The following is a 25,509-nucleotide window of genomic DNA, read 5'->3' as shown; positions in this document are numbered from 1 at the left end:
CAAACAATACGTTCATGAAATGTGGAAGCTGATGACCTAAAGATTAGAGAAGTAGACATTGGATGGCAAAATGGGAAAACCTAAAAATCTGTTTGCGTCCTTTAAGTAAAATGCTGTTTACATGTCCTTTAGCAAAGTATCAACTTCTGCTAAACTGTAGATGTGAAACTGAGGAGGCGCTGCATCAAAGAGAGCAAACTTAAGTCTCAGTTCTGTTTGTCACAGTAACTTTATTGAACTGAAACAGTCTCACAAAGATCTGATTTGAAGATTGTCATCTATGCAATGGTGTCTTTCTGTGGACTGTTGTGATGCTGCTGGGTTTGTGTTGATCTCAATCTGCTCCTCTTGTAAAGATGAGCTAACACATACTGGCCACAAGCAAATGCTACAAGAATAATGTTTTGTGGTTCCACACAACCAGAACTACTTTAACTTACTGGCTAAACTTCTTGTACATTCGAGGAAAAATTCTTCAAGCCTGCTGTATTTTACATTATTGTAGCTATTCTATTTTTTTGGGTTATGCGAACTTTTCACGCTAAAAACACTTTCTCAAAAAACATTTTAAATATATCTTTTTGAACATCTGTTTTCAGTCTGACTTATAGGAAGCAGAAAGTAGCTGCTTGGAATGGACATTTGCTAGTAGCATTAGGAAATGCTTAATGTCTAAACCAATAACCTGCATTTTCATCCACACACAAGTAAAGGCTCGATCCTACATCGTTGTTATGCTGGTCTGCTTCAATCATATGTTCTGTATATATACAATAAACTGGCGTATTTTGCGTATGTATTCTACTGCTAAACATGTGTACAACTGCGTTTGTAGATTCGTGACCGCAAAGACCAAAATTTTGTGCTGTGCTCAAATACCCATAGACAGATTTGTGCAAACTCTGGCTGACTTGTGGACATGATGCAATTTACACCACTCAAAGCCCAGTGGAGAAAGCATGATTAAAGTGTAGCACTGGTTATACCTCTCATGACCAAAACGAACACGAAAAGATGCAAAATGACCATGAAAATGCAAAACTGACCGCACAAACATGCAAAAATGATCAAAGAGATGCGTAAAACGACCACAAAGCGGAGCTAAATGAACGGAAAGTGACAAAGAATTGACCAGAAAGTGAAAAGCTTTATCAGAAAAAAGGGGACTTTGCAAAATTGGGGAAGTTTTTGTGAATTTTGTCGTTTTCATGAACTGTTCGCATTTGCATCTTGTTATACTGCCCCCAGATGGTCAAACAGAATCAATTAACTGCTGCTTATTACGCTTTTAATCCATTTCTGTTCTTAGACAATGTCAATGAAAGTTTCGATTATGATAATGACATTGTACTCACGAAGAAGCTCGGCCGTCAGTCTCGTCCCTGCACGTAGCCAACGGGGGAAGATGATGAGACAATGAGCCCACAGATTAGTCAGATTACCTCTATCACTTTGTTTGGAGGTAAAACCGAAAGTGAGAACGCCTAAAATGTCAGTATGATACAAAACCACAGCTGGAGGTAAGAGTTGAATCAGTCAGTATGCGAAAGATATCAGTTATGACGGATGTTTACAGTGAAAGGCACCTTCCAAATAAGTCTGACTAACCTGTGTGGTTTCTTTAAAATCCTGTACATCCAACTACTTAAAGTTCTTCTCGGTGCCTTCAGTAGAACAAAGGCTTTTAAATGTCATTGTGTAAATCCAATGAAATTTGTGAGTGCAATATCAACACAGATATTGCATTTGTAATATTGGAATTAACCTTTAAAAATGTTTTTGAATGAATCAAAGTCACTGTTGTGTCATTAGTGTGAAATTGTAATTTAAATTCTGTCAATGAACCTGATCTAACCAAATGATTTGCACTTATTTTACATTTTAAAACACTAAAATAAATCGTTTACAGCAACTTTCTAACCTCCTTTAATCTGTATTACTCTTATCTTGAAGGCATTTTTTTCTACTAAGCCCAATTAATTTATTTCTTATCAGTCAGTTAAATTGATTTGCTGACCCTGCAAATATTCACCCCAGTTCTGGGATCAGCTTATTTCATGGTTGTGGCTAAAAGATAATGTAAAAATTCCACATTCAGATAAACATCTAAGTTAATCTGTTGGTTTTAAAATAAGCTCCTCACAGATGCAGTGGGAAAACACTTGCGATTGTGAGTAGAGCAGAAGTTCTCGGCAGAGGTTTGTAGGCCAGCAGACTATACAGTGTCGTGGCAGCGGAAGCCACCTTGCATTTGTGGTTCCACCACGTTTGGGCCTGGTTTATTCCCTGACACATCAGCAGCTCCCTGTATGCCCACACACAGCAGCCCTGGAATGATGAGAATCAAACCAAAAACTTTGTGATGTGGATTTTTTTTGTTTCTTCCAAAAAGTCACACCTGCCACTGTGTCACCAGATGGATCTGAATATGAAGCTCATTTTGCTTGCCTACAACACCCTTCGTCCTTCCTTCCTTCCTTCCTCCCCCCTCTTCTTCTCCCACCCCTCTTCCTTCTGTCCTTTTCTGCCCTGAGGTAATGTGTGTTGGCACTGTGGCTGAGCTCCTCTGCGTGATGACCACACAATCCTGCGATTTCATGATGCAATCCTCAAGCAAAATCAGCAAAGAACAAAAGAGAGCTTTTTCAAAGCACTGCAGATATCGCAGGGGGAGTTACATGTGGGGAAAATGTCACCATATGATTAGGAGCGGACTGATAAGGATTCAGGAAGGCAGGGAGGGGAAGGGAAAAGGGTACGCAGATATGACAACCTGGAGAGGTTTCATTTCCAGTGTTATATTCCCAAGCCCCATGAAAGGAAGTGTTTGTGTGAGTCACATATTACAGATGACCTCTGACTGAGACAACTGTTTTTTTTCCCCTGCAGATTATACACCATGATTAAAGTCACAGTATACAGAATGGTGGGTAGCAGCAGAGGACATTCGCACATACTACAGAAATAAGTGTGTCATATGTTTTTCCTCCTCTTGTTATCATACTATTCTTTGTTTAGCTATCTTCTTGTTTTTAGCAGAGGTGACCCATTTCTAGGGAGTTGGCATCCTTCTTACTCGTCAGGAAAAATGATACATCACATTTATATCCATCCCGACTCAAAGATTCTGTTTATCAGTTTTTAGATGTTGCTTGGGAAACAGCAAACATCAGGTACAAGAAGACAAATGAATACGACCACATAAAGACAAGACCACCACCAAAAGATGCAAAATCCCTACAAGGAGACACCGCACAGTAAATAAGATGACCACAAAAAGACCAAAATGACAACAAATATGTGAAATGGCAACAGAGATGCACAAAAATGAACAGAAAGGGGAAAAAATGACCACAAAAAAAGACTCAAAATGGCAAAATGTCTCCAATGACCAGAAAGAGACAGAGAATGACCACAAATAGACACAAAACCATCATGAAATATGCAAAATGACCAAGAAAGAGTACAAAGAAACATACAAAGATACTAAATTACCTCAAAGAAACAGAACAATGGCAAACAGATCGACACTGATCAGAAAATATCACAAAATGACCACAAAGGAACACAGAACAACCACAAAAGGATGCTAAATGGTCCACAAGGGACACACAATGATGAGAAAGTCACAAAATGACCACAATAAGATGCAAAATGGCCCCAAAATGAAAGCAATGACCACAAAAACAACACAAAAATGCAAAATGACCACAAAGAGAGACATAACAATCACACAATTATCAAAAAGAAACACATTTCAACTACACAAACATCCTGGATGACCAGAAAGTCACAAAATGACCACAAAAAGAGACAAAATGACCTCAGAGACACAAAAAATACCAGAAGACAAACAAGGACGACCACAAACAGCAAGAGATGACCATAAAAACACCACAAAAGACGCAAATTGATCAGAAAGAGACACAAAATAACTACAAAATGATATAAAATTGCCACAAACAGATGCAACTATCAGCATAAATTTGAAAGGATAACAAGAAAGAGACACAAAACCACCGCAAAAGATACATTTGTGCCAGATAGAGGCACAAAGCCACGAAAATATATAAAGTGCCCTAAGAGAAGCATGAAAGAAACATAAAAAATTGCTTATAGACTGCAAAGACACACAACTATGACTACTAAATGAGCAAGCTGACCACAGAAAGGTACAAAATAACCACAAAATTAGTAAAATGACCCAAAATAGTGACACACCACAGAGACAAGGCCAAAAAAATATATAAAATGACCACAAAGAGTCACGGAAAACTGAAAAAGATGCCAAATAATGACAAGGAACAAGCACAAAAGACACAAAAAAAGAAAGTATAAAAGATCACCACAAAGAACAGAACCACCTCTAAAATATGGAAAAAGAACAAAAAGAGGCACAAAATCAGCACAAAATACACAGAATGACTAGAAACTAACAAAAACCACCACAAAAACATATAAAATTAATGAAAAGAGGCAGAATACAACCACAGAAACGTACAGGATTACCACATAATTAACAAAAAGAACAGAAAGATAAAGAGATAACCACGAAGAGCCACAAAACCACCCCCAAAATACGCAAAAATTCAACAGGATGACAAAGAAGAAAACAGAAACACGACCACAAAAAGACACGAAATGACAGCATATTGCTGGTTCTTCGTAATCCAAGTACCTCAGCGGGTTACACATATATCCTCCCGAAGAAAGAAATGTATTTAGATTTTTTCACAGCACCAGAAAATGTTGAAATGATTAACATTTATCTGCCCACACAGTCTCCAGCTCTGCGGTTGGGATCGGAGTTCAATAAATTCTTCCAATCAGACAGTATGAAGCATCAAAAGTTCTTCTTTCTCGAAACTTTCTGAATCTACTTTTGATTCCTATTTTTCTTTGACACATAGAGAACTTATGTCTTTACAGACGCGTAAAATCATGATGGAGTCTCAGAGTTGGGGGAAAGTGTGCGAACATGAACTTTCTGTACAGTCGAAAAAAACACCGGATATCTTAACTTTGGTGAATCTTCTTATGAATAATCGAGAGGTGGTGGGTGAGTGAGCAGGAGGAACTGTAAAGACACAGTGCCTGTGTTTGTTTGTGTGTGTGTGTGTGTGTGTGTGTCATGTGGGTGCATATGATGATGGTGACGATGATATCATCCGGTAACATCTTGCGGTCGGGTTGTGTTTGCATGCTGGAATGAAACAGTGGAGGCCGACGAAGGTGCGATTTCACTGGTGATTTCACACACGACAGACACACGCACACGCTTAAAACTACAGTGTTAATATTCAGTGTTGAAGCACTTTAGCCCTTTCCAAGACACATAATTCACTCAAAACTCCGCTGCTGCTGGGGCAGAGCAGCACTTCTCTCGTCACAGCATGATAATCATAAATGGATTATCAAACAGGCCTCACTTACAGCCGGTAACAAACACACCAAAAAAAAAAAAAAAAATCAACCATAAGAAACAGTAAACCACCACAAAATGATGAAAATGACCACAAAAAGAAAAAAAAAAAACTCCAGGGAAAATAAGTATTTGATAAACTGCCGATTTTGCAAGTTTTTGCACTTTAAAAGAATGGAGAGGTCTGTAATTTTTATCGCAGGTACATTTCAACTGTAAAAGACAGAATTTAAACAAAAAAAAAATCCAGAAAATCATTTTTTATTGTTTTAAATAATAATTTGCATTTCATTGCATTAAATAAGTATCTGACACAATGGAATAGAGCTTAATTGACCCTTTGCTAAGCCCCTCTCACAAATGGCTCCTGTCTAATCCTACCTTAGCAACTGTAACTAGGCACGAGAAGTCTGTCAAGCTTTCAGCAGAAGAAAATATGCCAAAGCGGTGTGCATACGGTACTTGCAAGTCCGACACTCGTTATCCGCAAAGCTTGGAGGGTGGTGTTGATTTTTTTGCATTCCCCAAGCCAAAGACACAAGAAGAAAGGTGCCGCGTGTGGATTAAGTAGTGTGGGAGACCGCATGATCAGCTGAATCCCTCCAAAATCAATAAGAACACCTACTTCTGTTCTAAGGTAAGTTGCTAGCTAACATTAGCTAACCGTAGCTCTGTGTGTTAGGTCAGATAACATTAGCAAAGAAAGACGTCTCAATGGAAGGTTACTTCTCTTAAAACTTGAGCTACTGTGTATTATTTGAGCAAAATAAATACTGGTGATATATAGAGACAAAATGGTAAATGGTTGTATTTATATAGTGCTTTTATCCAAAGCGCTTTACATGATACATCACATTCACCCATTCACACAGTGATGGCGGGAGCTGCCATGCAAGGTGCTAACCATGACCCATCAGGAGCAATTAGGGGTTAGGTGTCTTGCACAGGGACACCTCGACATGAGCACAACAGGCCGAGGGATCAAACTGCAACCCTCCGGTTGCGAGACGGCCACTCTACCCACTGAGCTATGCCGCCCCATCGTATCTTTAGGCATTTTGTGGTAATAAAAAAGTAAGTAGTGATAAAAAAGTGACACCTCAGACCTGTCAAATCCAAATAGATAGTGGTCTTTATGTACTTTTATTACACAATAGTGACTGTATGCAACATAGAGCTCATTGTACAGTACCTCATCTTCCTAAATATGATCCTACCTGCTTCTTTGTGTAGCAGCAATCTACGGGTCTCCGCCTATGCTCACGTCTGGCTTTGGCGACAACAACAGATGAGATGGGTACTGCATTAATGTTGTAACCCCTTGGTTTGTGCCACTGTTGTGGCAAACTTGTGCAAGATATTGCTGGGCTTTGCTGTGCCTTAATGAGATCAAGTGTATAGATCAGCCCCACGGGGCTTAGCGAAGGGTCGATAACTGGTACAGAAACCTTTGCTTACAATTACAGAAGTCAGATGTTTCCTGTAGTTCTCGACCAGGTTTGCACACCCTACAGCAGGGATTTTGGCCCACTCCTCCATACAGATCTTCTCCAGATCTTTCAGGTTTCGGGCCTGTCGCTGGCCGTTAGGACTGCTGGTGGCTGTGTGTTTGGAACTGTGATTGATTACAGCTGGCCAGAGACTGAGCTCTGGGTGTCACCTGGCACTCACGAGGAGTGATTAGTGTAGATCTCCTCCCAGCCCTGGTTCTCCACCCTTCCCAACTCCTCCTCTGATAAGACCCCAGAAATCACCACAAATGAGTGTATCCACAACCAAAACTCTCAGTCTTGGCGGCTGGTTGGATGTAACCAGTTCGCCCTGGTGCCTCTTTGATTTGTTAGTATTCTGCTATGGTCTGTTGAGCGTCTGTTGTTGGCTGCTAATTCAGTGTGGAGCCTCCAGTCTTAGTGGAGACTACGGTTCCTGTTGATAGCAGTCCGCCAACTTTGTGAGAAGCTATTCTGAGAAGCAACTTGAGTCTTTGTGTATTGTGTGTTTAGAGACACCGGTTTTGTTTAGTTAGTTCTGTGCACTGTTTGTATTAGTTTCTGTTACTTGCGGTGGGTGTTGCTACTGTGTTTTGGTTTTGGCTAAGGAGTTTAGTTGCTTTGTTAGTGTTTAGATACTCTGAACTCTGTTAGCCTTCGTTTGGTTTCGTGTGGTTCTTTGACTTGGCAACACCCACCAGTCTTGTTTCTTTATTTGATAACTGTTCTTTTAAATTTGCTACTCAGCAATAAACTGTTTTCGTAGAACCTATAACATCTGGTTATTTTGTTACACACAGATGACCCTACAAGTTGGATCGTAATACTGGGTAACACGGAGTTTCAGCTCCCTCCTAAGTTTCTCTTTTGGGTTCAGATCTGGAGACTGGCTAGGCCACTCCAGGACTTTGAAATGCTTCTTATGGAGCCACTCCTTAGTTGTCCTGGCTGTGTGTTTTGGGTCATTGTCATGCTGGATGCTGAGGGAAGGAGGTTGCTGCCCAAAATCTTGCGATACATGGCCCCATCCATCCTTCCCTCCGTACGGTGCAGTCGTCCTGTATCCTTTGCAGAAAAGCACTCCCTAAGCATGATGTTTCCACCCCAGTGCTTCAAGGTTGGGATGGTGTTCCTGGGATTGCATTCATCCTTCTTCTCCGTCCAAACATGGCGAGTGGAGTTTGTACCGAAAAGTTCTGTTTTGTTCTTACCTGACCAAATTACCTTCTCCCATGCCTCCTCTGGATCATCCAGAGGGTCGTCGGCAAACTTCAGATGGACATAGACGTGCTAGTGTGAGCAGAGGGACCTTGAATCCATGATGATGTAGTGTGTTACTAATGGTAACCTTTGAGACTGTTTTTCCAGTTTTCTTCAGGTCATTAACCAGATCCTCCCATGTGGTTCTGGGCTGATCCCTCACCTTTCTCATGATCTACTTCATGAGGCGAGATCTTGCATGGAGCCCCAGACCGAGGACGACTGACAGTCATCCTGAGTGTCTTCCATTTTCTATTAACTGCGCCAACAGTTGCTGCCTCCTCATCAAGCTGCTTGCCTATTTTCCTGTAGCCCATCACAGCCTTGTGCAGGTGTACCAATTTCTTCCTGGTGTCCTTAGACAGCTCTTTGGTCTTGCCCATGGTGGAGTCTGATTGACTGAGTGTGTGAACAGGTGTCTTTTATACAGGTAACAGGTTCAAACAGATGCAAGTAATACAGGTAATGAGTGGAGAATAGGAGGGCTCCTTAAAGACAAACTAAAGTGTACCTACGATAAAAATTACAGACCTCTCCATTCTTTACAAGTGGGAAAACTTGCAAAATCAGCAGAGTATCAAATACTTATTTTCCCCACTGTATGCAAAATCACCCAAAGAAGACACAAAACCACACATCAAAGATGAAAAAAGACAAAAAAGAAACATATAACCATGACAAAATGTGTATAATAACCTAAAAGAGACACAAAACCACAAATGAAAGGCAAAAAAAACATTTGGAAAGTGGCAATAAACCACCACAAAATACACAACATACATGGAAAGATAAATAAAACTACCAGAAAAAGATTTTTAAAATTTGCCACAAAGAGATTTTTAAAAAATGATTGAGGTAGAATATTACCACAAAAAGGTTAAAAAAAATAAAAATTGATCACATGGAGCACAAAACTCCCACAAAAATATACAAGATCAACCTGGAAGAGACATAAAACCACCACAAAAATATACAACATGAACAGAAAGAGACATAAAACTACCAGAAAAAATAAAAATGAACACAAAGAGACACAGGACCACCATTTAAAGATAAAAAATACACAGAAAGAGACATGAAATCACCTCAAATATATGAATATATAGAGACAAAACGCAACTAGAAAAATCTGAAAAACCACCACAAAGCTATGCAGAACGACCAGAAAGAGATCCAAAAAACACCACAAAATGCAATCGAGAGACACAAGACACAGTCTGTCCACGGCTTTTACAAACAGCAGCTATTTACTGATAATATTCCATTTTATAATTTTCATCTACAGAGCAGTTTCAATAAATACATGCAGTCTATTAAAGCAGTAAAGCTGTAAAAGTGACAGATCCGCCTCCTTCTCTGCTCCGGGTGCTGCGACCAAACAAACAGAAATATGTACAGTCCAACAGAAACTAGTGTGGCTAAAAAAATAACTGTCAGATGAAAACAGAAGTCTGTGGGCATTTCAGGCTGTGATGAAAAACCCACTACGATGGTTCCGTCTCCAAACAGAAAGTCAGGCGAGAGGAGGTGAAAAGGGAATGTTTAACCCGAGGCAGGAAGGAGAAGTGTGAAAACCAGTTTGTTGCATCACTCCCAGTTCTGAAACAGAAACCTGAAAGCTGCCAAGTTTTCTTTAGCTCAGTTTTCTCTTTTAACACAGGCAAATAAACACTGTATGTCATTTGGAAAAAGAAAAAGTCTCCAAGAGAATCCATCTCATCTACTTCTGTTTCTGTTTGTCATGGGTTTGTAGCTGTCTTGTTGCAATGGAAAGGCTTTCTTTAAGCACGTTTATATATATTTATGCAGTCAAATGTCTTGTATAAAGGATTTAAAGTAAGATTAGGATTCATTTATGAAAAGTGGACCACAAGGAAACAAATAAATATGAATGCCAAAGACTCAAAAAGATCATAAATTATGAAAAATATCCAGAAAAAAACAAGTCATGAAAACAAGATGGAAACTATCCTTAAAGAGACAAAAAATACAAATGAATGAGCCATGAAGATGAAACATTACGACAAAGAAACAGAAAAAATACCACTAAAAGATGGACAATAGTGACAAAGAGATGAAAAGTGAAAATAAAAGACACAAAAAGATTTAAAAAAAATAACCACCACAAGACAAAAATTTTACCACAAAAAGTTAAACATTAACGATGAAGAGACAATACATGACCACAAACAGATGGAAAATAACCCTAAAGAAACCAAAAAAAGACACAAAAAGACCACAAAGAGATGAAAAATACCTATGGAGAGGCAAGGAAACCCCGAACAACTGCTACAAAAAGGTGAAAAAATACCTTGATGAAACAATGGCCACAAAGAAAGTGAGAACAAATTTAAAATAAGGACACAAAAAGATGAAAAATTACCATGAAGAGACGACATATGACCACAAACTGATTGAGAATTACTATAAAGACACACAAAAAACCCAAAATGATGGAAAACATATAAATAGATAAAATAAAAATAAAAAAAAGTCACTCACACAAAAAAGAAAAATAAGTGGAGAAAAAAAGACAATCATGTTAAATGTCCAAATAGCCGAGGTACATTTGTGGCTAAACTAAGATGAAAAAAGTAAAGAATACTTTACTTTAACCTCACAAGGACACTTTGGCATATGGTCAGGGATTGAATCACCAACCTTAAGGTTTGTAGAAAACCCACTGCACCACCTGAGCCACATTTAATACACTAAGCCAAAATACTGCACAATTAAAATATCAGGCCACAACAAAACACAATAAAAGACAATAAAAGATGAAGTCAGAGTGTCAAGTTGTCAAAAGAGTGAGTCTGCAGTCACATTTCAACAACAGAAAATCAATCATTATATAGTTAAAAAAAAAGTGAAGCTAAATACTTTGCATTTTCATAGATTCTGACTCAATGCATTACTTGAACCTACAGCTCTTTAAACAGGATTATTATTATCCTTTGCACATTTCAAGTCATTTACACCTCATACTGTGTAATGTTGCACGTTCTCATGTGGTTAATTTACACATTCATGCACACTGTAATTATTATTATTATCACCTTTTTATTGCTTTTTTAATTCATTGCTGGTTATTCGACTTGCAACACTTGTTTTTTTTAAATTCTTTTATCTATCTTTAAAAAGTTTCTACTTGTCAGTGTTTGTAGAAAATAAAAAAGATGTTAAAAAATTCTTGTGAAAAGCTACCTGGCAATAAATAAACTACATACAGTTCGTGTCTTTAAATGTCGTTGAGCTGTGGACGTAGCCTCGGCATTTACGGAAACTTTGGGTCCGACATTGATTTATTTCTTTAAAGCAGTCGAGGAAATTCTAATTGAAGCCACTTAATTTTTCAAATGTCTTTCAACTTAAAAACTTTCAAATTTACAGTAATTGTGAAAGGAATTTTAAAAAATTAAAGAAAGTGTTTAGACTACCAAAGAGCTACAAAATACCGTAAATTAAAGAGGAAAAGCTAATTCCATTTACTGAACGTAGCATGTTGGTTGAATATAATTGTATCAATAGTTGTCTTAACTTAAAAACATTGATGAAAACTGTTCATTTTTTTGTTGAGCCCAAACATTTGCAGTTAGAGTAAACTGTACCATTAAAATAGTCATAAAAACACAACAAAACACAGTAAAAGATGAAGTCGGGAGAGTCTGGAGCAGCATGTCATATAGAAATGTAATTTTTTTTAAACGTCTGTCAACTTAAAAACTTGTGTACATAATTACAGTACTTAAAGAACATAACACAAAAATATATATATTTAAAAAATGTTGCTTCAAAACATCTTGTGAGCTGTGGATGAAACCTTGAAAAGCAGCCAAAGAAAATCTAATTGGAGCAACTTAATTTTTTAAAATGTCTGTCAACTTAAAAACTTGTGTTCATAATTACAGTAATCAGAATGTAACACTCACAAAAACTGTTTCAAACAAAGTAGAACAACTAGTCAGAGCAACTTCATTTTTATGAATAATCAACTTAAAAAATTGTGTTTTTTGTACTAGTCATTAATTAATTACAAAATATCCTGAATTAAAGAGGAAACCCGGCTTCCTTAACACACTGTAGCTTGTTGGTTCAACATAATTTCAAAAGTAGTTGTCTTAACTCAAAAAGACTGATGTAAAATGTTTTTTTTTTTTTTTTTTTTTTTGTTGAACCCGAATATTTTATTTTAGAGTAAACTGCTCCATAAAGAAATCAGGCCATAAAAACCTAATAAAAGTAGTACTTGAATTAAAGTGGTGGACCTTCAGTAGCTGAGATTGAATGATTATATAATGAAAGACACATGTAAAGTTAAATACTCTGCATTGCTACATAACAAACTGCATTCTACTGAGTTTTGCTAGCTGTTTACATGCAGCTGGGTTGTTTTAAAGTGTTATAAATAGTTGGTGAACAGGTGGATTGTTTCATTGCTGCTGCTGTTCCTGTTGCTTTAAAACATCTGGTCTGGTGAGCCGTGGATGAAACCTCACAGTGGACTATGACTTTGTGTCTGCTTCATGTCAGACAGCGTTTATGCATGGATATATGTGTGTGTGATTTTTCTTTCATAACCCAAACAGCCACTTTCCCATCCTCTAACCAACTCTCCCCGCTGGGTTCGGCACTTTGGTGAAACTCCACTAAAAATTTCTCTTTCCCTCTCGGCTGCCTGCTGCACTGTCTCCACTTACACGGTGACATCACTGGAGTTTCCCTTCTGCTGCAGCGGCAGCCGCTGCCACTGCATAAATACTACAAGCTCTCTGGCAGAAGTTCACTCTAACACAATAGCACACACAAAGAGAGAAGTATCAGTCCAGAGCACAGCATGGAGGAGTACACAATCACACCGGGTGACGTGGAGGTCGGCGTGGAGGAGAGGACGGTGGTTCTGGTAGGCAAGAAGTCATCATCGTCCTGGATGTGGAAGGTGTGCGGGGCCCTGTTCGTGGTGGCCCTTTGTTTCGGAGGCGTCCTCATGTTTGCTTGGCAGTGGAACGGGAGGTCAGAAACAAAGGTAAGGAGCCGCTTCTTGAGTTTCTTTAAGTATCCTTAGAAACTTTGAGAGTTTCTCTAATCAAGCTTTCTCCCCTCACAGATGCAATCAGGTCAAAGAGAAGCTCTAATCGGGAAGGACGGTGCCGAGAAAACAGGTGATTACGTGCAGGGGTTTTTGTGAGCTATATCCGAGTCTTTGTGGATTATTCAAGACAAGCTCACATTTGTCTTCCTCTCCTCAGATCCCCACTACACGCTGAGTCGAATCAGCAGCAAAGCCAAGGCAGCCATCCATTTAGAAGGTGAGTCACTGCCTACCTTGATTCCACCAAACAATGGACTCATGATCTCAGCTCTCAAAGGAGCCTTTCAGACGCTTTCTTCCGCTCCTGTGATATTTGCAGTTTCCTTTTTTTTAAGAAGCCTGGAGTGCTATAAGGAAGTTGTTGCATAAGTTATTCATTGGCTTCAGTCAATATTTCATTCCACCTTCCAAATAACTCACCTGCTGATTATTCACCCTGCCTGACCATCTCATCTATTTCCAGGCAACTACGATGAAGGCGAGAACTCTGAGCTGGAGTGGACCAACGGTCAGGGCCAGGCGTTTGCTCAGGGCGGCTTCCGGCTGGACAACAACCAAATCGTGATCCCGCAGACCGGCCTCTACTTCGTGTACAGTCAGGCGTCGTTCAGAGTGTCCTGCGGCGACGAGGATGGAAGACGCCTGGCGCCTCTCAGCCACAGGATCTGGCGCTACTCAGACTCGGTTGGAAGTAAGGTGTCCGTGATGAGCGCAGTGAGGTCGTCGTGCCAGAACACGGCTCAGGACGACAGCCTCAGAGACGGGCAGGGCTGGTACAACGCCATCTACCTGGGCGCCGTGTTTCAGCTGAATAAAGGTGACCGACTGTGGACAGAAACCAACCAGCTGTCGGAGCTGGAGACCGAAGAGGGCAAGACTTTCTTCGGGGTTTTTGCACTTTGAACTGAACAGAGACTTTGATTTGTTTAACTTTTATCATCCTCGTGGTGATGTAGAAACGTTTAAATCTCATTTGAGATGGAGTGCTGAATTTTTAAAAACCCTATAAACTGTAACAGTTTGCAATGTTTTTTCTATTTTAGGCACTTTTTTTTAACATTATTTATGCTGACCTGAGATTGTAGAAGACTCAACTTTCTCTGCTGTACCACATGATGACACAGCTCTTCACCAGAGAGTTCACGTACAGACGATCATTGCCTATTACAAGCTGTATGTATTTATTTGTATTTATTTGTATTTAAATTGTGGGACTAGCTGTTTAATGATATTTATGTACTTTGTGCACATAATTAAAATGCAAAAAACGACAAAAGATGAAGTCATTTCATAGCTGAGATACCAAGGCATAAATGTGCAGCTGAGTTGGCAGACGCACACACTCGCACACAAACACTTGGCAAAAGTCGCGCTGAAATTCCTCCACGGCCAGCAAATACTTCCTTTGTTAGATCACACAAGTGGAGGGGAATTTCCTACTTTTTTTTCAAATCTTGCCGAATGCTGTGTCAGGTGGAGGCCCACAGAAGCCTCAACCCAGAGCGGGTTTTCCCCGATAACACCCCCCCACCTCCACACACTCCCTGCAGCCTCCCTCCTCCTCTACACCACCGGCCCACTATTACCACATACCTCATCGCCAGTCAGCTGGAAACAGACATGACAGGGTGAGTGTGTGAGTGTGTGTGTGTGTGTGTGTGTGTGTGCCGTGGGATCATGGGACTGCAACACAGCTGGTTTTGTCACAATGTCATCATCTTTTAAAAAAAAAACCCAAACACATCTTACACAAACAACGGATGCACTTGGGAGCGATTTGTCTACTTTTGTTTCATTTAGCCGCAAACATCCACTTATTGTCTCGGCTCCTGCTGGGATCTGCTGCTGGTCAGCGTGTATGAAAATCTCTTTCCACTTTTGTTTAACGAGGTCTTCTTTTGGATTTATTTGCTCTTTGAGTCCCACAAGCCCACCTGGAGGAAGATATCACTGATAAATTGACTCAATCTGACAGTTAATTGCTCAAAAGGTCACTGAAAGTCAGAAAAGCAACTGGTGACATCTAGTGGATGAAGTGAACTGTTTGACTGTTTGTCATTAAAAAAAAGGTTGTTTAATCTTACAGTCCTGTTTCAGTTTTTCATGTATATTTGTGACTGTCCTGTTGGAATGCAAACACCTACTGAAAGTAGCTTTATGTACTTTTATTTCTGTGTTGCACATCAAACCCTAGAAAAATGCACAGAAACCCAAAGAAATGACCCCATAGTGATGGAAGATGACCAACAAATGATGAAAAATGGTCACAAACAGATGGAAAATAACCTTAAAGAAACAAAAATGATTACAAAAAACACAGAAAGATCCAAAATAGCCACCAAGAGACCAGAAATGACCACAAGCAGATGGAAAATAACCACGAAGAAACAAAAATGATTCTGAAAAACAAATGAAAACTAAAAAAAAGATAGTAAATAACTACCAAAATAAAATGACAAGAAAATGATGTAATCACGATGTAATGCAATCAAGAATAAACAATAAACAATGACACACAAAAACGAGCTCAAATACAGAAAACAACCAATATAACCAAAAAAGAGACCACATAGATGGAAAATAACTGTAACAAGACAAGAGGTAACCATAAAGAGATGGAAAGTAACTGTAACAAGACTAGTAATTACCACAAAGGGATGGAAAATAACCATGAAGACACTCAAAATGAATACAAAGACACAAAAAGTTGCTACAAATAAAGTCCAAAGACAATAATGATGGAAAATAACCACAAAGAAACAAAAAATAAGTAAAAAAAATATTTACCACAAATACACAAAAATCTCCACCAAGAGATGGAAAAGTAGCCTTAAAAAAACAACTAAAGACTAAAAAGATTTTAAAAAATGATGACAGCGACAAAAAAAAAAATCACAAATTGATTAAAAAATAAATAAATAAATATTCCAGAAGACACAAAAATAACCACAAAATGATGGAGGATAACTATAAAGAGACAAAAAAAATAGTAAGGAAGACGGCAAAAAACGTGAAAATATCTACAAAGACATGAAAAAGTGACCGAAAAATTTTTAAAAAATACAAAAAGGTGACAAATCTGTATGCACAGAGAAAAAATAATACCACAGAAAGATGGAAAAAAAATTAGGAAAAGACAGACAACAGAGAAACAGCCCAAACAGCCCCAAACCCTCGTGTTCAAATAAAAAAATTGGAAATTACCTCCTGCTTCCACTTGTGTGAGTCGTATCACTGAAGCACAAAAATACCCAGTGAAAAAACAATTATTTTATTTATGGTACCCATATATCTGCATACACATACTCTGAAATATATTAACATTTAAGATCTTAGATATAGTGAATACAAATATTCCCAAATCCATGTATATCATTATATATGTGCAAGATAATAGAACAATTCCTAAATTACTTCTGCATTCATATGTTACACTATCTGACCCACAGTTAATAAATATGGCCTATTTCATTCATTTCTGATGACTGTGTTGACTCCTTCCCCAAAACCTGAGCTGAAATGTACTGGAATATAACAGCAACACAAAGTGGAATCATAGTTTGTTCAGTTTAAAGTGCACACTAAGATATACACACATAATAAAAATATTAGACAAAGTATTGTTTTACCTGATGATTGAGCTGTTCAGGCATCATTGCTTTTAGAAAATCTGGAAATAGCTCATGAATGAAATAGAACATCCAGATTAACTGCTGAATAAATACACCTTACTTTATATCCTTCTCTTAAAACTGATCCAAAATCAAATGACAAAAAACATAATAAAAACAGGCATCATTCCCGATTGTCTGTGGGAAAAGATAAAAAATAATCCTTTGAAAATTAAAAGGCGAACTAGAATGACGGATAACAGAGCCACATGTATAAAATCGTGAGGAAAAAACTGTGCTTTCTCTGGATATCCACAGAAGCAGCCATCGGAAAAGCCCCTTGCCTCATGGCTGTAGAAAAATACAGTGGCTTTAAGTTTCAGACAGTAGATGATTCTTCTAGCAAAGTGGAATTTGGACGTCTCCAATTTTAGATTTGTCGAAAGCAACGCCAAAAATAAGGCGGAAACACCTTGAACTGACGAACCAAAATCTGTACCAAATTTAAGCACACAGCCACTACCATCTAACTTGAAAATCATAGACACTTGATATATTATTTTCTAGATGTTAATGTAATTTACTGCTAGCTGTCTACCCAGCTACATATCAGGTACGTATCCCTATAGACGGATTGTGCTTTCAGTGTTATATAAAGGACTATCCATTTATATGCAGACGATACACAGCTTTACCTGCCATTTAGATCCATAGAGACTCATATGCTGACTGCCTTACTAATATCACAAAAATACTAGTTATTGGATTGCAGCTTATTGCTAAATATATTTTCACATCAGCTAGCTCTCTTTCCCGTCCTTTCAGGGCTGTAGTAAAAAAAAAAAAAGTCTCTGGTTTGAGAATAATTTAAGCTGTGAGCCGCACACCACTTGGGTATTTTTTTTTAGTTTGTTGACGTGCCTGAACAAAAAATCTCCCCATCGACTGCAGTTGGGTCAGAAATCAACTGCCAGGCTTTTAGCGAGAACCTAGAAACTTGATCACATCACCTCTGTCTTAGCCTCGCTACAGTGGCTCCCAGTATGTTTAAGGATGGATGAAGATTTCACTGATGACTTTTAAAGCCCATAAAGGCATCATCTTTGCGATATTACTGACTTTTTAGTTCTTTAAGCACCAGAACAAACTTTGAGGTCCTTGAGCGGAAGTCTTTTATCTGTTAAAAGGGTCCACTTGAAAACTAACGGCCTTGTACAGCATTTTGTGACCTGGGCTTGAAAAGTGACCTAAAAATACAGATTACTATTATTGTTAAAATGTGGTAAGGTTAATGAGTTGGTAAGATATGTTGTGCTTAAATCCAGAGTATTCAATATCACAAAAATGTTTCTCTTTTAACCTGCGAGATCACAATAGTCACGGATGCCGCATAGCTAACCTGCTCCAGAGGAAGTTCTGTTCAGAGTCTGCAGTTTAAAATGGCTGCAAGAAGCGTCTCCTTTTAGAAAATTTGTTACCTGGTGTTTCTCTGCGAGCAGGGCAATATGTTGATAGATGATATTTCGGGAGCTAGCGAGACAGCTAGCAGTTGTATTTTATCTAGTAAATGATGTTTTGTGAAGGTAAGAAGCAGTAACGGCATCTTTATAAACATCTACAACTTGTAAGAATCTGCTGAGGTGACTGTGGCTGCAGGTGGCCATATCTGTGAGATCCATCCAATGGAGGATGAGGGGTTTATTCGATGGCTGCTGCTGTACTACACTGCTAAATAGATACAACACAAATCTCATAAATTCCGTGTAAAACATTATTTCAAACTATCAAAAGTGTTCTTGTACGTCTGCCATCTGCAGGCTTTCAAAGTATTCTCCTTTGACATGGGTCTACTATTCAATAACATCAGTAAACAACTGGGGTATTAAAATGCAGTACTGTACTCGAATACACAGTCCTGACAACAGACATCCATACATGCTAAGCTCTCTGGCCCTTCTAAGTTATGGCTGTTTAATAATGCACATTATCCCTTTTGAGTGAAAGCGGCATCCCACAGAGTCGAGCTCGGCTGCTCGTCAGAGGAAATATTGAATAAACTGTACATTGCTTTGTCTCTTTTTTTTCAGTTTTCACAACTCTCCTGAAAAGTAAACAAATAATAGAACAACAACTCCATGACAAAACAGATCAAATATTACAGAACAATATAAATCACTACTGTATGTGTCTGTCTAGTCAACAAACTTGAGAGACAAAATGTGGAGACGATATAGCAAAGACACAAACACCAACGTTTCCTTTTTCAGATCCATGACACATGGTCTCCACAACAGAACGAATGAGGGAGAGGAATGATTGAGAGATCTACCGTTCAGGCGATCTTTGAAAAAGACCCTCGAGTGCTGCTAGTCTGAGATGTGCTTGCGGCCGCCTCGACCCGCCACAAGTGCAGTGTTTCTGGGCTAAACACAGTGAGATCAAACCTGTGAGGATGGGTGCTGCCTGCGGGACTCTCCCGAAGCTGCCAAGTGTAAAGCACTCCGTATTTTAAGACAGTGTCACTACACCGCTGTGCTCTTCGCCCAATCAAAGTGAAAGCCACAGTGTCTCGTTGTGTTTTGTGTCCCCCTGCGTGCACTGTGCCGCCATCTCCCTCGCCCCACCCTCCCGTGTCTTGCCTATTTATACAGCAGCGGGATTTGGCTGTTGTGACAGTGGTTGCGGCTCATCTTGCTGTCGGCCGGGTAGAGGTTGGAGGAGTTGGAGAAGGAAGGCGGGAGCGAGTGATTGTCCGTGGTGGGGTTGGGGTAGCCGGGTGGAGGAAGCAGGGACTTGGGATCCTGTTGGGACGTTGGTGGCGGGGCGTTGTGGTTCTGATTCTGGCCTGTGGAGGGTCGGCGGCGGTTGCGTAGAGCCTGTCGCTCAGCCAGCTGGTTGCGGAGCGCCGATACCCTCTCTTCTTTCTGGAAACACAACAAGAGGCGGGGTGAGCTTGTGGCAGAGATGTCCGGGCTACTAATTAGCACTGACAAGCTTTTATCAACACTTCCAGCGGGAGCTGACAAAATATTCCGACTGTGAAATAAATCGAGAAAAACTGGCAAATTAATCAAAAATTTATCAAATTAACCCTCTGTACATCAAAATCTGTCAGCAGGTTTGAAAAGCGTGTTTTCTTTTTTTAAAAAATTCCAGAAATAATCGCTGGATGGTTGACTGCTGCACCTAAGCTTAAAATCCTGATTCTTCACCAAAATCACTTCATTCTGCATGTCTCATTAACAAATAAAATACGTTGCCAAAAATAAACTGTTTGCAACATATCCTTTTTAAAAGAAATGAAAAAAAATGTGGCTAAATGACTCCCAAGAAGTTTTGCCCTTCCAGATATGTTGCTGTGACAACCAATCCGACAACTGTTTCAAAGAACCAACAAATCTCATATCATGCCAAATTGCAGACAATTTAATCCAGCCTAAGCCTTAATCCATGTACAGAGAAAATGCCCCAGGTGGATAATTTTTGTGTTTTCTTTCAGTTAAGTCTGAAAAACAAACTTTTAAAATGATTCATTTAAAAATCTGCGCTTCCTGCTAGTTTCTCTGATAAAAGCAGTTTTATGCAACCACTCGTTTTCCCCAAATCCCTACAACGGAGGTGCAGAGGGCAAAGTGAACACAAGACACAGCTGGGACATTACTGTGGAACACACCTACATTTATATATCAGAGGAAGAAAAAAGGAAACCAACAAAAAAGAAGGATGTGCAACGTAAAGCGATAACAGCAAAGGAAACATGTCAACAAAACACGGTTGTCATTATTTGTATACCACATGTTGAGTTGGCGCTTTTATCCACTTCTGCATTCTTAGCCGAAGCATATCATTTGATATATGAATGACATATGAGGTGCAATAAAAAAACATTCAGACTTCCCTTGAACCAAAGAGCACTACACAGATGTAAGTGCATCATGTGCAAGCAGGAACTATCACAAGTCAACATCAGCGCCTGTGATACCCATGTCTTTTTAACCATTGTCAAGTGCAACATGTGCTGTGTCACCATGGACCTCAATGGAGAAAAGAGCAAAGAGTTGCATCCCATTCTGTGTCATCGAGCAGCTGAATGATTCAACCTTCATGTGGAGCACCACCACTGGTGATCAGAGATGGGTCTTTGGCTATCACCGAGAAAAAACAGCAACTTTCACGGTAAATGAGCAGCAGTTTCGGAGCAGGAGCACTAGGAGCGTTTTCTTCAACATTTACATGGTTTTGTACCTGGTATTCGAGCCTCAAGGTCAGACTGTGAGGCAGAGTTCTACTGTAACGTCCTGAGGGAAAACATTGAACTGTGGCGTGATGGCATGCTCCAATGCCCTGTGCAAATGGTCACAGTGCAGTTCACATCAGGTTTTTTGTCCACAACACAATCATTGCTTTCCACCTGACCTACTCGCCCGTTTTGGCTACCGGTGACTTCTTCTTCTTAACCAAACTGAAATTCAACTTTATGGGTCATCATTTTGACACAGATTAGAAGATTTAGAGCTCATCACAGACGGTACTTGATATGTCGACAGAACAGGACTTCCAGGGAACATTTACAGGAGTGCTGGGAGTAGAGTACCACTGGACAAGGAATCTATTCTGAAGTGGACGGCAGCCAAATTAAATTTTTAAAGACACATCTTAGAACTTTTTGATCGCATATCATATAAGAAATAAAGACAGTGAAGGGCACACTGTATATATCCATTAAAGATTCCTCATTGGAATCCAGGATGAGCGTAAATGTAAACTTTAAATGTACAGAATGTGAAAGTGCATGTGCAACAATAACAGTGTGCATATCTGACTAATGTGATGTGGGTTCACCTCCTGGATGATCTTTTGCAGCTCCCTGTTCTCCCTCTCCAGCTGCCTCGACTTCTCCTCGTCATTGTTGTTGGTGGACGAGCCAGTCTTCAGAGTGTCCTGCTGCTCTGACTGCCACTCGCCGCGAGTGATGAGACGCCGCATCTACACCGCCACAGAGACAGAAAGTCAATAAAGAACAAAGCGAGGCCTGAGACTACAGTGTGCTGAATGAATAATGCATCTGTGGAGAACACCTAATGAGACATTTCTAATATTTGCAGCCCCTTCAGCCACATCGCTCATGTTTTCCTGAAGGCTTAAATATATTTTCCCCACTCGAGGGGTTTTTAAAGTGTCGATACTTTTCTTATCTTGCTCATAGCTTCGGTGCTCACTGCTGTGCTGCTTCTACACAGTCCTCCTAGGAATCAAACTGTAGTGATGACATTGTGATTTCCATTTAATGCAGTCTGAATTTCTGTAGGTGGCACTCTTTCTTCTGTGTGTGGCTGGTGCACCACCCATCACTTCTTCTGTTTATTCCAAAACAAAAAAATGGGAGATGCTGCCAGACATGTAAAATGACTCACTTTGTTTGTGCCAGATTTTATTTTCTCCCAACTCCAAATGTTTACAGCAGCTACAAACGCAAAAGCTTCTATCTAGAAATTTCACAGAATATTACCTCAGCTCTGATTTGAATCTGTCCAGTGGTGCTTTCCACTCAAACATCAAACACAGAGCTGTCAGACTGAACAACATGAGGTTTCAGAAGTTTGCGATTTTCATGCATCGTGCAGTAGAAGCTAGACTTTGTTCCTAAACGTGCCGAGACAGACACGTTTGACCTTTTGAATGTTCTTTAAGGTGTCAGTCATGAGTCAGAGCACCTTGGGAACAAAAAGCACCACCAGAGTGATGTAGGCGGAGAAGACAATAGCGAGAGAGGCAAAGGCAAAGGAGGCGTCCTGCTGGGAAGACAGGATCATAGTCACAGGAGCCGTGATCAGGCACAACACCTGCAAAGAGAGAAAGACAAGAAAAAAGTTGGAACAAAGGAGGAGCGAGGCTTAATGCAAGGAGAATGAATGAGGCGGGTGGGGTGGAGGACAGGAAGTGGAGTAGAGCTGGAGAGCAAGAGGATGAGGGAGGAGGAAAATCACATCCATGAAAGCATTAGGCATCTGTTTATCATTACAGGGAGGGCTCCCATGTGAAAACAGCATTAAAAAGTCATGACTGAAGTGGCAACAGTGCACTGACAATCACCACATTGTCATCTCATCAGGGCCTGCAGCTCCCAGCTTAGCAAAGAGGAAGGAGGTCCCTTTACAGACACCATTAACTATTCACATCGTCATAAAACTGAAATGTGTATATTACAACATAAAACAGGCTTGTCTCACATCATGAAGCCACGTGATGACATGAGCACAAAAGCTGCATTTAATGCTCTCATAAATAACCATGAATGATAGATAAATAATAAACCCTGTCCTCCATGAAGGCGCCGAGATCAATCCGTTTATTAGTCACATCTCCAGAAAGTACAAGCTGATAAATGCTCCGTTGCTCATTTGGCTGCTTTCTCCTTTATTTATTAATGGGGATCCAGCATAGGAAAATGTCCGTTATAAAGGAGAAAAAAAAATGTTTGCATGCTCTTGATCAAAACAGAAAAACCTCCTCTGGCAGTTAAAGTGACAGAATCTGCTTTTTTTTCCAGACATTTTACATCAATTCCAAAGTTACTGCGTGTCAAGAGTGTCAGGAAATGGCAGCGAATATTTGTCTAAAGTGGCTATGGCGAACATAATGGCTGCTGTTTCCGTGTAAAGTGCATCCTAGGTGCCTCCGTTTAAGATGATTCACTTGCTATTAACAGCCGCTGAAAAATGTTTATGACTGACGGACGCGGTTACTGCTGTTCCTTAGCGCTCAAATGGGTACATTTTTATACTTTTTCCTGCCATAGGGGAAGATTACACCTCCATACAAAGCACTGCCGATGCAATTTCATAAATATACTGCACACACAAAGCCTGTACCGTGAGCACATTCCTTCTCATGTAAACTCGGCACTAAAACTGGAGTGCAGCATTCCGGTATGATTGAGCTGCATGAGACTGCAGTACAATAAAAGTTGGGTTTTGATTTAATGAGTTTATTTAACATTTAGTGTACCAGGAAGAACCACTGAGTTTATATTTTGCAAGCGAAACCTGAGAAATGACTATCTCTGCACCGCAGACGGCAACTGGAGCTGGCAGTGTTGTGATTTGGACAGAAATGAATCCAGGACTCTGCATGTTAGAGAACAATATTTCCATACTCATAGAAAATCTGGATGTTTATACATATATATATATAAATGTGTAAGCCAGTTTCTGTGTCTCGTGCTGCTCAAATCAATCACTATACCAACACCAGTATTTAGTTGTACACCAAGCTGACATTTAAATGCTATTCCAGCAGCGGTTTCCTTGTTGGGTTTTTGAGGAATAATGCAAACATGTGAATGTAGTCACCTTGATTCTGACACCAAAACCTAATTAGCTAAAAAAAAAAAACGGTAAAAAATGTACCTGCATAGGAGATAGTTCAATGTGTCACGTTGTCAGGCAGTTATAGACACAAAAAAACATCAAACACATTAAAGATACTCCCACAATAACAGATTTTCATTTTAACGGGCTGTTTGAATCCAAACAGCCCAGAAATACTCTCTATGCATACAAACCCACCTAACAATGCATATTATATAATTGTTGACACACTCTGGTCATGCAAGTGCTGGTGCCCTGTCGATTTGTGCCATTCGCCATTCTGGGTTCAGCAGTTTGGTGATTGCTTAGTTGTAGAGAACGTTGTGGAGGAAGAACAAAAATGGCAAAAAGAAAGAGCAGAGATTTTCTTCACTACACAACAGCTACAATGCCTGTAACTCGTTGTCTGTGAAAGTATTGTAAAGTATCAAGCAAAATTAAAGCAAACTTTTAAAATGTGCAAAAAAATGGCAAAAAAGAAAAGAAAATACAAATTAAGTTTGTCTCAATTTGAAGTGAATACAGTAGTGCCGTCAGAAGGCGACGCTGTAGGCTACATTTTTTTGTTGCTGTAATAAGTAGATGTAAAACCAAAGCAATCTGCCAAACAATCTCAAAGAAGAGGAGAGAAAAAAAACAGTCGCCTTGGATGTCTGCGACTTGTCTTCAGGGATTGTTTTCAGTCAGAGGTTATTCTTTCATATCGGTCATGCTTTACTCTCTTGGGAGAATCTAGAGGGAGAAACAGCTGATCGGTCATGGGAGAAAAAAATCTTGACAGCGTTAGAATTTATTTGAATAAAGTTTTTCCATCTCTTATTAAGTAAATTAACTCATTTTAGGGACCTTTTTTGCTTTTTAAAATGCAGTTCTTTTAAATATGCATTGAAATAAGTTAAAGAAACAGAGTTAGTGTTGAATTAATAACTGGTAGTAAAGGCTGATGCTTTTGTTCTCTTTCCTTCACCTGTCGTGCTAGAAGTGTGGCAAATTATTAAACGATATGAAGCAACCAGTAAAACCAAATTAGAAAGCAAATGTCTTCTGCCCATTTGGACGAAGATATGACACCAGAGTTTTTGATGGATTTGTGTTAAGATGAGGTTTCGGTGAAACAAAATGCTTGATTGGGGTGTAAATCTGTGTGGCTTACTCACATTGTAAACACAAGAGCATGTACTGTGTCAGTGTAGTTGTATGCAGTACTCTTAATTTCATCACTCTATCAATCTGTGTGAAGACTCAAAACCACTGTTCTTGTTTATGC

The 25,509-nt window shown here is 39.5% G+C and overlaps 2 protein-coding genes across 3 annotated transcripts in view; one reads left to right on the top strand and one right to left on the bottom strand.

Annotated features, from left to right (window-relative positions):
* Nucleotides 1–12,592: 12,592 nt before the first annotated feature.
* tnfb (tumor necrosis factor b (TNF superfamily, member 2)) lies at nucleotides 12,593–15,339 on the top strand. Its single transcript, XM_022199154.2, has 4 exons — nucleotides 12,593–13,195; nucleotides 13,277–13,331; nucleotides 13,419–13,478; nucleotides 13,725–15,339. The coding sequence occupies exons 1-4, from the start codon at nucleotides 13,007–13,009 to the stop codon at nucleotides 14,162–14,164; spliced, it is 744 nt and encodes a 247-aa protein (XP_022054846.1). The 5' UTR covers nucleotides 12,593–13,006; the 3' UTR covers nucleotides 14,165–15,339.
* A 1,177-nt stretch (nucleotides 15,340–16,516) lies between these two features.
* The window catches only part of gabbr1a (gamma-aminobutyric acid (GABA) B receptor, 1a), a 132,936-nt gene continuing 123,943 nt past the window's right edge, over nucleotides 16,517–25,509 (bottom strand). For both annotated transcript variants that reach the window (XM_022199160.2, XM_022199159.2), the window contains exons 22-24: nucleotides 22,587–22,715; nucleotides 21,715–21,858; nucleotides 16,517–19,796 (exon numbers count right to left, since the gene is read on the bottom strand). In XM_022199160.2, coding sequence (XP_022054852.1) covers nucleotides 19,512–19,796; nucleotides 21,715–21,858; nucleotides 22,587–22,715 — 558 coding nt within the window. In that variant the 3' untranslated portion in view covers nucleotides 16,517–19,511. The remainder of the gene's footprint in view (nucleotides 19,797–21,714; nucleotides 21,859–22,586; nucleotides 22,716–25,509) is intronic.

The sequence above is a fragment of the Acanthochromis polyacanthus genome, chromosome 12, assembly GCF_021347895.1.
Source record: "Acanthochromis polyacanthus isolate Apoly-LR-REF ecotype Palm Island chromosome 12, KAUST_Apoly_ChrSc, whole genome shotgun sequence".
NCBI lineage: Eukaryota > Metazoa > Chordata > Actinopteri > Pomacentridae > Acanthochromis > Acanthochromis polyacanthus.
The sequence above is the reverse complement of the archived record's forward strand: the minus strand, read 5'-3'. Positions and strand labels throughout refer to the sequence as shown.